The sequence below is a fragment of the Nipponia nippon genome, unplaced genomic scaffold, assembly GCF_047370975.1.
Source record: "Nipponia nippon isolate SJK-2023a ecotype South Korea unplaced genomic scaffold, ASM4737097v1 scaffold_5, whole genome shotgun sequence".
In the NCBI taxonomy this organism is placed as follows: domain Eukaryota; kingdom Metazoa; phylum Chordata; class Aves; order Pelecaniformes; family Threskiornithidae; genus Nipponia; species Nipponia nippon.
The window spans coordinates 17,401,692-17,416,351 of record NW_028262369.1 but is presented as its reverse complement, the minus strand read 5'-3'; the positions used below and the strand labels follow the sequence as shown (position 1 = coordinate 17,416,351).

Below are 14,660 nucleotides of genomic sequence, written 5' to 3'. Positions count from 1 at the left end.
CCAGAGGAGGCAGCTGCTCATCCCTGCCGCAATGGAACAAGGCAAGCGAATGCTGCAGAGCCTGAGCTGGGCCAGCTCCAAACTTTGGGTTCCCATTTGTGTTTTGGAAGCCTGAACACAAACCTGGGGCAGAAGCAGGTCCTGAGGGCCAGGATACAGCTGTAAGGACTGGGATGGAAAGGGAACCCTCTCCCCAGGCTTTGCACCTCACTGGCAACCTCAGCTACCAGCTTGTAACCCTGCTCCATCCCCGGCAGCACCCTGCCACCTCTCCCGGTCACCCTGATTCACCCCTGGTTGAGCTCGGTCGGCAGCACGGGGCTGCTCTCCCCCTGCCCCGGCACCCCAGCCTGCCCAGCACAGCAGGGCTGGGGAACATCAAATATTTATCAAAGCCCCAAAGAGCGGGTACGGAGGGGATTGGGTTTCCGAGCTCGCCAGCTCACCCCTTGCCGCTTTGTGTGTGCCAGGCGCTCTGCCAAGCACTGATAAATAAATAACACAACCCTTCGCCGTGACACTGTGCTGCCGAGAGCTGCTGCTGCCGGCACCCCACTCCCGGCCCCACGCTGCTCCCGGCATTAAACTTTCAGGTGCTGGGAAGAGGCAGCAGCTCCCACCGGCTGGGGAATGATTATTCACGGGGCTAGAAACCAGGCGAGTGCTTTGGTCTTCGTATTTCCCCAACTTGCTTGGCTCTGCAGGATGCGAGGGTTTTCCTCCAGGAGTGCAAACCCCTTTCCCTCTCTCGAGCTGGCGGTGAGGGCCACAGCTTGGTCCCTGCAGGAGGTGTTTTTGGGTTCACCCTCCTGGGGAAGGGCCATGCATCACCCTGAGCAAGGGACATCCACGTGCTCCCGCAGTACAGAAGTAAAAAGAGCGATGGCTGCTGTGCCTGCGGTACTGGCTGCCAGATCAAGCCCTGCCTGTCACTCTGTCCGTGTGCTGCTCAAGCCCTGCCCAAAGCGCAGGCAGCTCTGGATGAGGAAACCTCGTTCTTCAGGAAAAACACAAGACAAACAAGGCGAAGGGTGAGCAATTCCCAGACACATCAAAACTTGTGTTGTCCAGCACTCAGTGACCAGGAAGATGCCTCCAAGAACAATTTTTCCCCCCATCTTTCACAATTTCATGTCTTAAAATCTCTGCAAAGCTTTTTCCCCTCTTTTTCCAAACGCCTGCCTGGCAGTGCATCAGCTCAGCCGGCGGCACTGACCCATCCCTGCGCCCATGGCATGATGCCAGACTGGAGGGTGGCTGGGTGGGATGTCACCCCCTCCCCTGCGCTGGTGGTGGGATGGGTCCCACATGTCCCCATACCCCTTTCGTTGCAGAAGGCAGAGCCAGCCCCAGCACCGAGCAGCATCAGGCAATGCCACCAAGTACAGCGCTCACTGTGGTACAAGGTGGGAGATAGGCACCCATCAAGCGCCCATCTGTCCGCAGGATCCCGCTGCCACCCCCAAGCCACCCGGGCGGGTACAGGGGCAGCAGTTTGCCTGCTCTGACCCTCCTCTGTGCCAGCCAGAGCCAGCAGCATCATCTAGATTTCAGCGCTCAAAAGTGCCCACTTTGAATGAGTTGCCAAAGGACCACAAAGCCACTGCCTAAGGAGCCACATCGGATTTATGGCTCCATATTACAGAGGAATACAGGGAGGATCTGATGGAAAAGGTCATGGGATGGGGGCTTGTTTCAGCTTCAGGCTTCCCAAGGGTCCCATCACTTCTGCTGTCCCTCTCCCCACCTGCAAGAGGGGGACAGGACCCGGCCGCTCCTGCCAGGCTGGGCAGGATCAAACATCCCTGTGCGGCACGCGCTGAGAAAACCCCAAAAGGCTTCCCAGGAAGGGAGGTGACGAACCCCCGCGCCATTACCTCCACCAGCCGGTCCTGGGGCCGCAGCCCTGCTCTGGAGGCCGGTGAGTCAGGGTCGACTGAACGGATGAACTGCCCCGGCCGGGACTTCTCGCTGTGCAGGTTGAAGCCATAGCCGTTGGGGCCTTTCTTCAGGTGGCAGAGACGTGGGCACAGCTCCTTCTGTCCGTTTAAATCCTGATTAACAGAAAAGGGGTTGGGGGGAGACAAAATATTTAATTTACAGGTTTGGTTTTGCTCTAAAGCAGATACAATCATAAATAAAGCTACCAAGGAAGCACCATATCTGCACCCTGTCCTCCTGCTCCCCTGAACAGGGACAGGTTAACAAATGAATTTCCTCTCATTGAGTCTATTTTAGAATATCAATTGTCCGAAACCATTCCAGAAAAAATTAAAACAAAACAAAAAATGCATTTCCTTCACCAGAAGCAGCCCAGATAAAGTCCGCCCATACACCAAGACCCCTCCAGCAGCGGCCGAGCCCCAGTGCCACAGGCCCGGGCAGGAAGGAACCAAACCCGAGAACCGAGACACTGGATTAACCTTAGTAATTTATTTAAGGCAGTGCCGTGCCCTTGGTCCAGGTGACATCGGCATCACCTGCAGGTCTGATCACCTCCCAGCGGAGGGGCTCTGGGGGCCAGGGTGATGAACCCCACGCCTGATGGCTCCCCGCAGCATGGAAAGGCTGAGCTTGCTGTAGGAAGAACAGTACAGGTGTATGTGAGGAGTTTAGTGCCTTCCCCCCATCCCACGGAAAACGCTTTATGGCTCCTCAGGGCAGCTGGGGGGAGCAACAAATACCAGCTTTTCTCCAGGTCTGCAGGACCCATTACACTCCCTTGGATGCTGCTCTCCCCACCACTCTCCGCACAGCCCCCTCCAGCCCACACGCACTGGGCAGCACCGGCTCACGGCACAGCACCGCTTTGCTGGCAAGAGCCTCCATGGAGATATAGGTTTTCATTTTCATCTGTGGTTTAAGGAAAACACCCCCTGTGGCTGAGTTTTAATCTTTCATTAAAAGAAATGCTGCTCCCCTCCTGCTAACAGACCTTATTTTTTTCAGATCGACCTTATTTTTTTCAGATCACGTTTATGGTGAAATCTCTTACAGCCTTTCCTTTCAAATTAAAAACCCACACGGCAATTGCCTCCACGTTCCTATCTTTGCTGAAAGGTACTGTGAAACACCAAACCTGCACCCCATCCCCTCCCACCGCACGCCCAGAGAAGTCCTCCCTCCTCAAACAGCCCCGGGGCTCCTACACTCCGTGCTGGCTTCGCACTGGAACTGCCCGTTGCGCTCACAGCACCTTGGGGTTATTTCTGCAAAACACCCTCAGCGTTGCGTAAAAGCTGCTTCCTCTCCAGGAAGGGCTGTGGGAGCTGAAGGCAGCCGTGGCTGATGCCCAGGAGACCTGGCACGGCCGCCACTCATGCGGGGGATCCCAAGGATGATGCCAAGGGGCTTCAGCTGCGCATAGACCCTGCATGCCAAGAGCCAAACAAGCCGAAGGATGTTTCCCACTGCCAGCGTGGAGCTGGACTATCTGCAGGGCCCTCGCGGATGACGACAGGGAATAACTCCGTTTGCAATGATACAAGGTGATTTTTGGCCGCTGTGAGTTACAGTGGGGCAAACACAGAGGGCAGCAAAGAACTGGATCAATTCACCAGCACTCGCTCATCTCCTGGCTCCCTGTGGGGACAGCAGTGGCCCGCAAACGGCACTCCCGGGGTCGGCACCTAATTCCCGTAGGAGGAGCACAGTGGGTAAGCAAGCCGATTACCGGGCAGCCGGGCACTACCAGCGAACTGCTGGCTCCTGCCACCAGGGCTGTCACGGCTAAGTCACTTTGGGGGCTGATCCCGTTTCCATCATCCCCTCAAAGAAGGGATTTTCTGGAGAAGCATCAGGCAGGGACACACAGAACGGTCAGCCCCAGGGACCCACCATGCTGGGGAATGGCTCTGCCGCCTTTCCCCTTCGGCACAGCTGTGGAGCCACCGGCTGCCAACTTGGATGGAAAGAGCAGCCCCGCAGCACCCTTCTGCCCCCAGCGCACCACTCCCCGCCCAGTACCTACGGGCACCGCGTTAATGCAAATGGCAAAACATGACTAATATTACTCAATGTATGTCCCTGTCCCCAGCTGGGTTCCCCACGTTGCAGAGCTCAGGGCCAGAGGATCCCCAGGCACAGAGCATCAACCATCACCTGCACCAAGCACAGGCACCATCGATCACACGAAAACACCCAGCTGGGGTGACACTGCTGCCGCTGGCAGGGCACAGAGGCCACAGATGACGAGAAATAAACCCAAATAATCCCAGCAAGAAATACCTGCTTCATGCCACAGAGAGAGTGTCCCCATGCCGCGAGCCATGACCATGGCTGCCTGGCGAGCAGGGGCTCCGGACGCCCCCCCAGCACCGACTGCCTGCCGCGGGCTTTAATGAGGACGAGACCTGGGGATGGCATGAGACCTGGGGACAGGGCAAGGGGAGGCAGAAACCCACCACGACTGCTTCACTGCAGGGTGAAACTCCCCCTCGCTCCGTCCGGCGCTCGCTCCGACCCCACACGCACCCACCAGCTCAAAGGGATGTAAATAAATATCCCAGCACAGCCCTCCTCAAGCTGCTCATGAAATACTCAAGCTGGTGGGGTTGGAGGAGTTGGAGGAGTTCAGGGGACAACTCTGGTGTGACTGAAGCCTCCATCCCTGCATGGCCCTTTGTTGGGAATACAAAAAGATGCTTCCCTCCCCCATCACTTAAGGCTGCATCTTCCCAGGGCAGCTGACCACACCAAACCACCTCCTCCATTCCCTCTGCAACTTGCTTCCTCACGTTGAGCTCTTCCAAACAGCCGCTGTGGGGCTGACAGCCTGAACCCCCTGTGGGCCCCCAGCCCCACTGAACCCCAAAGCAGGGAGGCGAGAGCAGAGCCTCCCCCAGCGCCAAGCGCCAGCACTCAGCAACCCCTGGCCAAAGCAAGAGCTGGAGCTGCACCCCTCTGCTCCTGCTTGCACCCATCTGCTCCCGCATGCATGGCTGTGTGCCAGTTGCACTCTCCAGCAGTAAGCAATGAGATCAGAAGGAATTTTGGCTGTGGCTGCAATGCCCAGGGGGAACAGAGGTGGATAGGGACTCAGGACCAGCTTGACCAGCTCAATCCCAGCATCCAGGAAGAAATGGGATGCGAGATGACCAGCCCTTGCTGGACGCCAGGTCAGAGCCGCCCACGATGCCGCTGCTCTGGCACAGGAGGGACACCTCGGCCACCCCGACTCCTCCGGGCCAGAGCAGCAAATTCCTCAAAAAGCACTCGCAAATGAGGGCTGCTGTCAGCAGCACCCATCACGGGCATCAGGGCGTGCTTGGACCAGCTGCAAACTGTACCTGAACATTTACAGAGATTAACTTGGCAATACAGTTTTTTATTAAAAAAGCACAGAGGGAGCTGCAAGAAAAGGCTTACCGACTGCTCACGTGCACACTCAATTTTTGGAGGAAAAGAGACCTACAGACACCAGCCTGGGGAGATGCTCTTGGCATCGACACCTCAATGCACAGATCAGTTTTTAAAAGGGAAAAAATCATCAGTGCAACATCCACTGAGCGATAAAACCCAGCTCCTGCAAAACAGGGCAGGGCTCCCAAAGCACTTCAGCTACCTGCTCAGCAAAAGCCAGGACCAGCCCCTCCGCCTGCCACAACCCTGTGCTTCCATCCTCTCCCTCTGCAGATTTAGCAGCCTGTATTTTTCCCATGGCCCCGCAGCAGTTAGTTCACCCTATCTGCAAACATTTCCAGCTTGCCTTGGAGTTCTTCAAAAACTGAAGAAAACAGGAAATGATTCAACCGGCCAAAGAGGGTCGGATCCGCGCGACCTTAAAGGATGCACGGGGCTTTGTGCAGCTAGGAAAAGGGGGCATGTCTCGCAAGCAGAGGGGAACGCATCTGGGATCACCTATTTGGGTTTAGAAAGGACCTTTTTAAATCATTTCCCTCTTGCTCCACTTTTATGGAGTCAGCGGTGTGAAAGCACTGAGAAAACCACCTGAAAATGCCACGCTGTGGCTGCCGTCCCAGTGCAGAGAGTCCCGGGGCTCAGTAGGTGGCTGCAGGGGGACATGCCGGCAGGGCCAGTCCCTCCGCCTTCAGGGAATTCCCTGGGATCACCAGTGAAATCAAATTACTCAATAAATAAACCACTCAGGGGAAAGCTTTGTCTGCAGGATCTCTGTGGCTGCGAGGGTGGTAACCAGTGCCATGTCCTACGCGGGCTGGCTCTACTTTCACCACAGAATCTTGAATTCAAGGTCCTTAGCTGAAATGAATTCAACATCTTTGTTTTTATAAATAAATAAATAAATAAAAATTCCAATTCAGCATCTATTCTGGGCAGAAATCCTTGGGCAAAACTGCTTATCCTCCCGCAGAGATCATCTGGGGCTTTTGCTGGGCTCTTAAACCTCCTGACTAACGCAATCCTCGGCCACTGGAAAAAACAGGTCTTAGACCACAACTCTGCAAAGCCCCTCTCTGGGATTAAGCAAACACTGATGCTTCTCTTGCTTCACCCAGACCCGAGTACAGGCTCAAGCGCTTTGCGCTTACGTGCTCTGTTGACACGGAGCTGCTGTGGCTCTTGCCAGCTCTGCTATTTATTTTCTTTTTCACTGATGCCAACATTTCCCTGATTGTGTTCTGGGAAGATATTTCCTAAGCTCCCGGGGGGATTTTGCCTTTGTGAAACCCAAGCCCTGCGACGAAGCATTCCCTGTAACAGTGGCACGTTACCTGGGCTCCCCAGAAACCCATCAACACTCATCCCTGCAGAAACACTTCGGTATTGCTCCGGAGGAGGCTTCACCACCCCTTCATATGCCAAGAATATAAAAGCCAGTTTGGCTAAGTTAGATACACACGTATACTAGAAAGCAACAGAAATTAACTTTTTGTTTTGTTGCAAAAAAATTGCAAAAGAAAGCAATTTTTTTTTCCTAGGTATCCAGATACAACCAGTGGCCACTAATTCCATAAGTTGGATTAAGAAGCAATAGCATGTCATAGGTCACCTACAAGTATCACTCTCTATACGCATCCACAGGTACATATGTGCGTGTGCAGATAAATAAGCTGCATTGCCACACCGCCCTTGGAGCTGCTGCTTGAGGCAAATCATTGTCATTGTAGAAGGAAAAAGGTTTCGGAAATACTGTTCAAGCTGGTCCATTTAAAAATGCACAAACAAGACATTAAATAACAATGAAACACTTTCAATTAAAAAAAAAACAACAAAACAAAACCAAAAATTGGTTGGGTGTTGCCAGTTCTCACAATCTCATTGCAACTCTTGCAGCATCTGACTTTTTTCCCTTAGAGTTTCCAGTGCTGCTGCTGGGAGCCGGGGACCCCTGGGGACACCCCTTGGCTCACCAGGGTCCCCTGGGGACAACCCCCCGGCTCACTGGGATGCCACAGCACAGGCTTCATGCCACCCCCGTGCAGCTCCCTGCAGCGACCAGGACCATTCCCATTTCGTACACCTGGACGTTTCAGGCACACTCCACCATGGAGCCAGTATCATAAATGTCACTGGCTCTGATTAATGAGGGGTTTCCATGCAATTAATCAGTAGGTGCCAGCCTCCATGCAAGCAGAATCCACTCACAGAAGCACCAAACCGCCGGCACTTTGGTCTTTTCTGTTTCCTGAAACAAACTCACCTCCCGGCTTTCGAAGGGCAGCAGAGCAGCCCCCCACGCTCTGCTGTCCAAGAAAAACCTACATGCCCCTAGAAAAGTCCCTCCCTGGCTCCAGTGCCCACCCACCAGCCGCAGCTCAATGCCGCGAGGCCACCAGTGTCAGAGACCCGCTCGCCATCGCCGCTGACCCGGCCCCAAGCTCCAGCTCTGGGACAGGGTTGCCCCCATACTCCCCCTGCCCACCACCTCCACCTTCCCAAAGGGCACTAACTCACAAACCTAACCTGTGCATTCAAACCATCACCCGCAGCGTGACTTTGAGCAGGGCTGGGGATAAAAAGGGCTTTTCAAAGACCCCTCTCACACAGGCATCAGTACACGCCTTTCAGCACGATGCAAACTTGCTGCCAGCCCTGCGAGCTGTTGCCCAGCCTTGGACAACTCAGCCAGCATGGCCACGGGTCTCTCCCTGCCCGGGGTGCTCAAAGCCAGCGGTGGCCCAGTGCAGCCATGTTGGGTCCCAGCACCATCTCCAGCCCCTCCACCCCGCAGCTCCCCACACTGCACAGGCTCCCCGTGATGGGCTAAAACACCTTGAAAAGTCACGCTTTAGGGATTTATTCCACGAATAAAACACCAGTGCCAGCGTGGACACCCACCCCTCCCGGGTCCTCCAGGAGAGGAGGAGGAGGGCTGAACACACACACACGCACAAACACGGAGCTAGTCTAGCGGCCGAGGCCAGGTCGGTACCATCTGCTGCAGGAGCCCAGCGGGTCCCAGCACGCCACGGGGCAGAGCAGCTCCTGAGAACAGCGCGCCGAAGCCACGATGCTGCTGTGCACCTCAGCAAGGCGGTTCACCCCCGAACCTCCTCCGAGGCTTCTCAGCACAGCCAGGAAGCGCGTGGTGTCCTGTGGCGGCACCGTGAGGGGAGCGGGAGCTCTGGCCCCACTCATTCCCTCGGAACAGGGATTTACTCAAACCAAGCTGAGCTCATCTGCTGCGGGGGTGACAGCCGCCTCAGCCCTGTCACAGCGTGTAATCACCGGAGATCAGGGCTCGCCACCTAATCGGCTCAATCCTGCCTGGGACCACCTCACCCGCAGCACTCCGCACCCACTGGCACTTTTGGTGCCACTCCCAGCACCAGCTCCATCCCTCCATGGCCCAGCCCGATGGGCTTTGCTCTTTGCTGGGGCAGCCAAATAGGCTCTAATCGCTGCTGTTAGGAATCACACCGCCTGGATGCACTCCAGGCTCTGGATCACCCTGCGACACGTCAAGCCTTTCCGCCTCTGCTCGGCCGAGCTGGAGAAAACACAGGCAGGAGCATTCCTGCCTAATTTACATTGTTAACATATTTTCTTTTAAGTCAGCTCCTGTGGAGTCGTTTCCTCTCCTTTTGCATGTGGTTTTGGTCAGAAAATGGCTCCTTTGCTCGCCTGCTCCCTGCAAAGAAAACCTCCACCAACAGAGCCCGCCGGGGCTCGGGGACACTGGGCTCCCATCCTGCTCCGCGGTCACCTTGGGACACCAAGATGTCCTGAGGGGACAAGGGACATTGCTCAGGGCCTCCATGTCCATCCCCGCTGTCTCACCTCCAGCCAGGACCTCTCCATCCTCTGCACTTTGGCTTCTCCACTGCAGGCACAGAGCACCAAGGGATGCATGGGAGGGATGCACGGCTGCCTTTGGGGGTTGCAGAGGAGAAGGGCAGCTCTGGCAGTGTAGGTTCCTGACCAAAACCCAAACGCTGGCAGGCACAGTAGTGAAGGGTGATGCCGGGAGCTGGGAAGGAGCCGAGCGGGCGGAGAAACCCATGCAGGATGGGGGCCTGGGATGCAGCACCACCAGAACAAGGGGCCCATTTACACCCGCCCTGACACAGGCACCCTCCCTTGGCAGTAATGGTTATACTAGGAGCTGAGCGGAGCCGCAGGCAAGCTTTAATTGCCACTATTATTACCACAATTTGTTGGAAGCTCAAAGGCCACTGCCTTTGCTCAGATTTAGAGATGCACTTAACTTTAAGCAGATGCTTGTTGCCCTGATCTGGGAAGGGGAGGGGGGTCCTCGCATCCCTGACATGAAGACCCACTGTCTTTCATGCTACAAAAATGAGGAAAGCTGGGAGAAGCAGAAGCCCTCACCGTGCCTGCTGACAGTGCCCGCAGCCCTGCTCGCCGTGAGAACCGGGGAGGCTTTGGGCTCGTGCCACAGCCAGGAGCGGGATTACTGCCTCCATTCACTGCTGTGCCAGGGATCTGCCGCCTGCTACAGCAGGGCTGGTTTTCATTCCCCTTCCTCCAGGAATGACTCAAATTTTCCCATTAAAGCAGCACCAGAAAGGGGGCTATTGTAGCCCTGCATCCCCCCAGGCCAGGGGGAACTTGGTGACACTTTGCAGGGGGACAACAAGGCGGACTGCTGATGTCAAAGGAGCCTCAAACGTAAAAGGAGCCTCAAAAACCAGCCAGAAAGTGGGACTGCTGGCTGGCAGCGCTGCAAGGGGGGAGGCAGAGCACCCCCAGGTCTGTGACACAGGGCAAGGACACAGCAGCTCTCCCACTGTCCCCATTGCTGGGAAAAGCAGAGCAAGAATGTTCCTGGGGTTTCCCACCCCCCAGATTCAGGTCCACACCAGGACACTGCGACCCCCCACATGCTGCTGAGAAGGGCTCGGGGGCTCCCTCCCCGGCTGTGCACACTTCACCTGGCTCCATCCCCCAGCTCAGAGTCAGCCAGCGCCGAATCGGCTCAAACTCCAGATGTTGGTGAAATGCTATAAATAAAGGAGGGGGAAGGGGAGAGGGTGCTGGTGGGATGCCAGGCCCACCAAAACACAAGCAGATGTTCCCCTTCCTCGCAGGGCTGGGCTGCACCCATCCACAGCTGGGGTTGGGGAAAAAGGTGGCAGTTCCAGCACCCAGAGGTGCCCCGGCTGGCGAGACCCGCCCCCCCCAGCACCTGCAGAAGGGGGGCAACTCAGAGGTTTTCCACCAGACAGGCCAGGAATAAATCCTTGGGCAGGACCAGCTCTGTAAACAGCCTGCTTCCATTTTTATACAGCCACAACTCTAATTACCACCCGCCCTGTTAGCTGAGGAGGTGTTTCAGCTCCGACACCAGCAGTGAAAAGAGAAAAATGTCACTTTGTTCTTCCAATACAGACATAACAGCCTGACTGACACTTGCTCTTAAAGTTCATAGCTTCACAGCATCTCCTGGGCAGCAGTGGCTTCTGCCTCCACATCACGACAGCCAGGAGAAAGTTTTGGTTGCTCCATGGGGATAAGCAGGGACTGCGTCAGTGCCCACAGCAATCCCTGCCCTGAGAGAAAAGGAGAAGCTCAAACACAGCTGAGCTGCCACAAAATACCTTTTGGCATGGCCTGTGATCACCCTGAAATGAGCAGAGTTATCTTAAATATCACCAGGAGGAGAGGAGGGGTGCTGCAGGTTCCTGACGGTGCTGGCACAAACCGTGCCGCAGTGCCATCGTCCCTCGCCTTGGTGTCAAAGCTTTGTGTCACCACCAACCCAAACTGCCAGGCACCTCACCTGCCCACGTAGGCTGCCAGCCCCGAACACAAGGTCTGGGCTTTTGTAGCTTATTTAAGTTACTTCCATTATTCAAATTGCTCCAATTATTTAAATTGCTCCAGCTGGGTTTGAGTGATAGAAGCATAAAAAAAATTATTTATTTGTTTTTAAAGGGCAAAAGACATTGAGATTTGCATTGTTTTCCTCAACAGCTGCAGCACTGCTGCCCCAGGACCCTCATGCCAGCCTGAGAGGCTCAGCCAGGCGCTGTGTCTCTGCCTGGGTGGCTGCTGGAGGAGCAGGGGCTGCACCGGCATGCACACCCAGAGCCCTTTGGATGCGTCCCACTGCTTTCTCTGCCAACACGCAGCACAAACGGAGGGAGCGAGGATGGCAGGCGAGCTGGGAGACAGACAAGCAATCCCAATTAGCAGTGGAAAGCGTCCAGCCGCGGGTACTCAGCAGGACCCACAGCCAAGCTGCAGCTGATATGGTAATTTGGATATTTTCAGTGGGTGAGTGTCCAGCCCTGCTGGGTCTGCTGCAGCAGATGGGAGCACTGAGTCGGGCCTGGCTGTGCTGGCCGGGGTGATGCCGGGTCCCTGCTCCACCCTTGATCACAGCCCAACAGTGGCCCCTGCGAGGAGGAGGATTAGCGATGAGGAGGATTAGCCATGCAATGGAAACCCTGTACTCACAGGACGGCTCCTTCCAGCAGCGGAGGGGAAGGATGATGGCCACAGCAGGTACCAAGCCTTAACAGGGATGTGCTGTTCCCAGGGATGCTCGCCCTGAGCCCTGCAGCAGTTTCAGACACAGCAGAGGGGATGGTGGCTGGTCACTGATGACCCTCAGCCCCCAGCAGCCCTTACCAGGGCAATGCAAAAGCAATCAGAAAAAAATAATGAGGTCCTTCACTGTCCCCTGGCACTGCGGGAGTGGCGTGAAGAAGAGGTACACACCCTCCCCAAGCCGTGCACCAAAGTGTCCAGGTCTCCCCCAAGTCCATGCACCCCAACCTGGTCCCTTCCAGGCGCTATGGGATGCAAACCCCGTGGGAGAGCGGGATAGCCATGCCAGCACCCTGCCACAGAGCCAGACTTTGGCCATGGCGCCAGACATGACAAAAGGTTATTATCCTGAGAAACTGCCGGGCAGGAGAAAAAAAAGAGCAGGAAGGATATGAAGGGTGGGGAGGACGCCTGATCTCCAGCCTGTGCTGACAGTGCCTGCCAGGCTGGGCTGCCCCACAGGATGGCACAGCTCCTGCCCCCCCAAGCACCCCGCACCAGAGCGGGGTGATGGGAAAAGCGTTTCACTTACAGCCTCCCACCAGTGTTTCACCTTTAAGCAATTTGCTGCCAAAGAAATAAGAGCTCAACCTTAGCTGCTGATGCCCTAAGGTGAAGGGGTAAGCCTGGATTTGCCCCTGTCTGAAATCCCCGGCACTGTACCACAGCTCCGGCCATGGCATTACAGAAATCCCAGAGCACAAAGGGGCTTCTCAGAAGAGGGGCTGCAGCCAGGGCAGTGTCCTGGTGAGGACCACACATCCCCAGTGGGGACAGCCCCAGGCCATGGTGCCTGACAGGCACATCACCCAGAGAGGGCGGCTGGCTGGTGCGGGGACGCCACCCTGGTCTGGCTCCGTGGGGTTCAACTGATCCCCCCAGCAGCGATACCTCCAGCTGAGCTGTCCCTGCCATTCCTCAGCAATCCCACAGCTGGGGAATTTCTCAGCCACAAGCAGCAGCTTTTTTTCCCCCCGCATTTGCTGGCGTTTGAGCAGACTCAGACAGCGAAGGCACCCACGCTCTCCCCCGGGCAGGGCTGGAGCCAGGAACAGCAGCACAGGCTTGGCTGGGAGCAGGGAGCAGCTGGCCCAGCCTAGGGAGAGAGGACAGACAGAGGAGACCAAAACCGCCACGTGCATGTGTTTTCTTTGAGAGAGACAACTTTTCCAGCATGATCTGCCAAGGGAACATGCAGCCAGGATACCGGCAAGCTCCCCTGCTCCAGAGGGATGGGCTCCAGGCCAACGCAGGGCAGCAGCACGGGTCCTGGCAGGCTGGGATTTGTCCAAGAGGAGAAACACTGGATCTCCACTCTGGATGCAAAGGGATCTCATCAGATCTAGAGGGATCTGTTTTCCAGTGGGTAGGAGGGAAAAGAGGCAAAGAGCATCAGTCACTGTGCAGGGCTCAAACCACAGCTTGAGCTGCTGGAACAGGGGGAAAAGTCCTTCCCACGCTCGCCACGAACCCCCCCGGGGCAAGGGGAGGGATTGCCGCGGACGATGGGAAAGAAGCAGGAGAGCTTCCCCAATCGAACGGTGCTCCCTCCCTCTGCGGGGGCCATGCTGCAGTGGCCCCCGGGGGGGAGATGTGCCCCGCTCAATGGCACCCCAAATCGGAAGCACAACTGCCACCCACGGCAGCACATCTCAACATCCTCAGCACTGCTCCAAGGACAGGCAATGGATCCCAAATGGAGCCTCCTGTGCAGGGCAGGGCCCAAATCACCCCATATGCGAGCTCGTGCTCGCTTGCAGCCCAGGCAGCCAGAGGCTCTGGCCAGAGCTGCACACCATAAAACCGCTGACCATGCCGTATCAGCCTGCCCTTTGGACTCCTCAGCTTTTTGCTGAGGCCAAGCCTTGAGCAATCACCAAATCACCCGTTAATGCTGGCCCCACTCGTTGCCTTTAATAACCACAGGTCATTAACAGGAATCCAGTCATACCAGCTTTGCACTCCCACAGCAGCAGAGAGCCCCGTTTGCAGCCACAAGCCTCCCAGCCCTGCGCTGGGTGAGTGTGGCTGCACTGCGGTGACCAGCTCAGCACCACCGACACTGGGGGAAACCCCCCTCAAGAAGGTGGGGGCTCTCATGTGACGTGCCAGGGACCACCAGGGGCTCGTGCAATGCACTGGGCACCATGGAGAGCACTGCTCCCTCCCCAGACCCTGTGGTGGGCACAGGGGGACAACTGCTGTGCGTGCCACCATCTCCTTGTTACAGGTGGGGATCTCTCATCCACACACCCAGGGAAGGAAAGATATTTTCTGAAGGGTATAGGTTGCTCAAGCTCTTAACTCCTGGTTTTCACCCTGCGGGCTGCATGGCTGCGCTGCGGTACCCATGCAGGACCCAGGGGACACTGACACAGTGTGGCTGCTGTGGGACCATGCACCGCACCCCACATCCCACAGCTGCTTCCTCCCTGCTGCAGTGCCAGCTGTGATCCACGTCCCATGGGAACCAGCACCAACCTGCTCAAACCCACTGAGAACTGCCCTGAAAGCCTGAATTTTGGGGATGGGGTGCAGCCCCCAGCAGGTCAATAAATATCCCACAGCCCTGCAGAAAGCTGGCTGTTAGTCGAGACATCTAACATGGAACGGGGAAGCCTGTGTTCTGCACCATGGGCCAGTGAAGACATGGCTCCCAGTCCTCCCCCGGTCCTGGAGGAAGAGATCATAGATGCTATATTTAGACCTACAGAGCCCAATAA

At 56.3% G+C, this 14,660-nt stretch overlaps 1 protein-coding gene across 2 annotated transcripts in view; it reads right to left on the bottom strand.

Annotated features, from left to right (window-relative positions):
* NHERF2 (NHERF family PDZ scaffold protein 2) overlaps window positions 1-14,660 on the bottom strand; it is a 41,056-nt gene that overhangs the window by 10,841 nt on the left and 15,555 nt on the right. For both annotated transcript variants that reach the window (XM_009467971.2, XM_087730770.1), the window contains exon 3: window positions 1,878-2,054. In XM_009467971.2, the coding sequence (XP_009466246.2) occupies window positions 1,878-2,054 (177 nt within the window). The remainder of the gene's footprint in view (window positions 1-1,877; window positions 2,055-14,660) is intronic.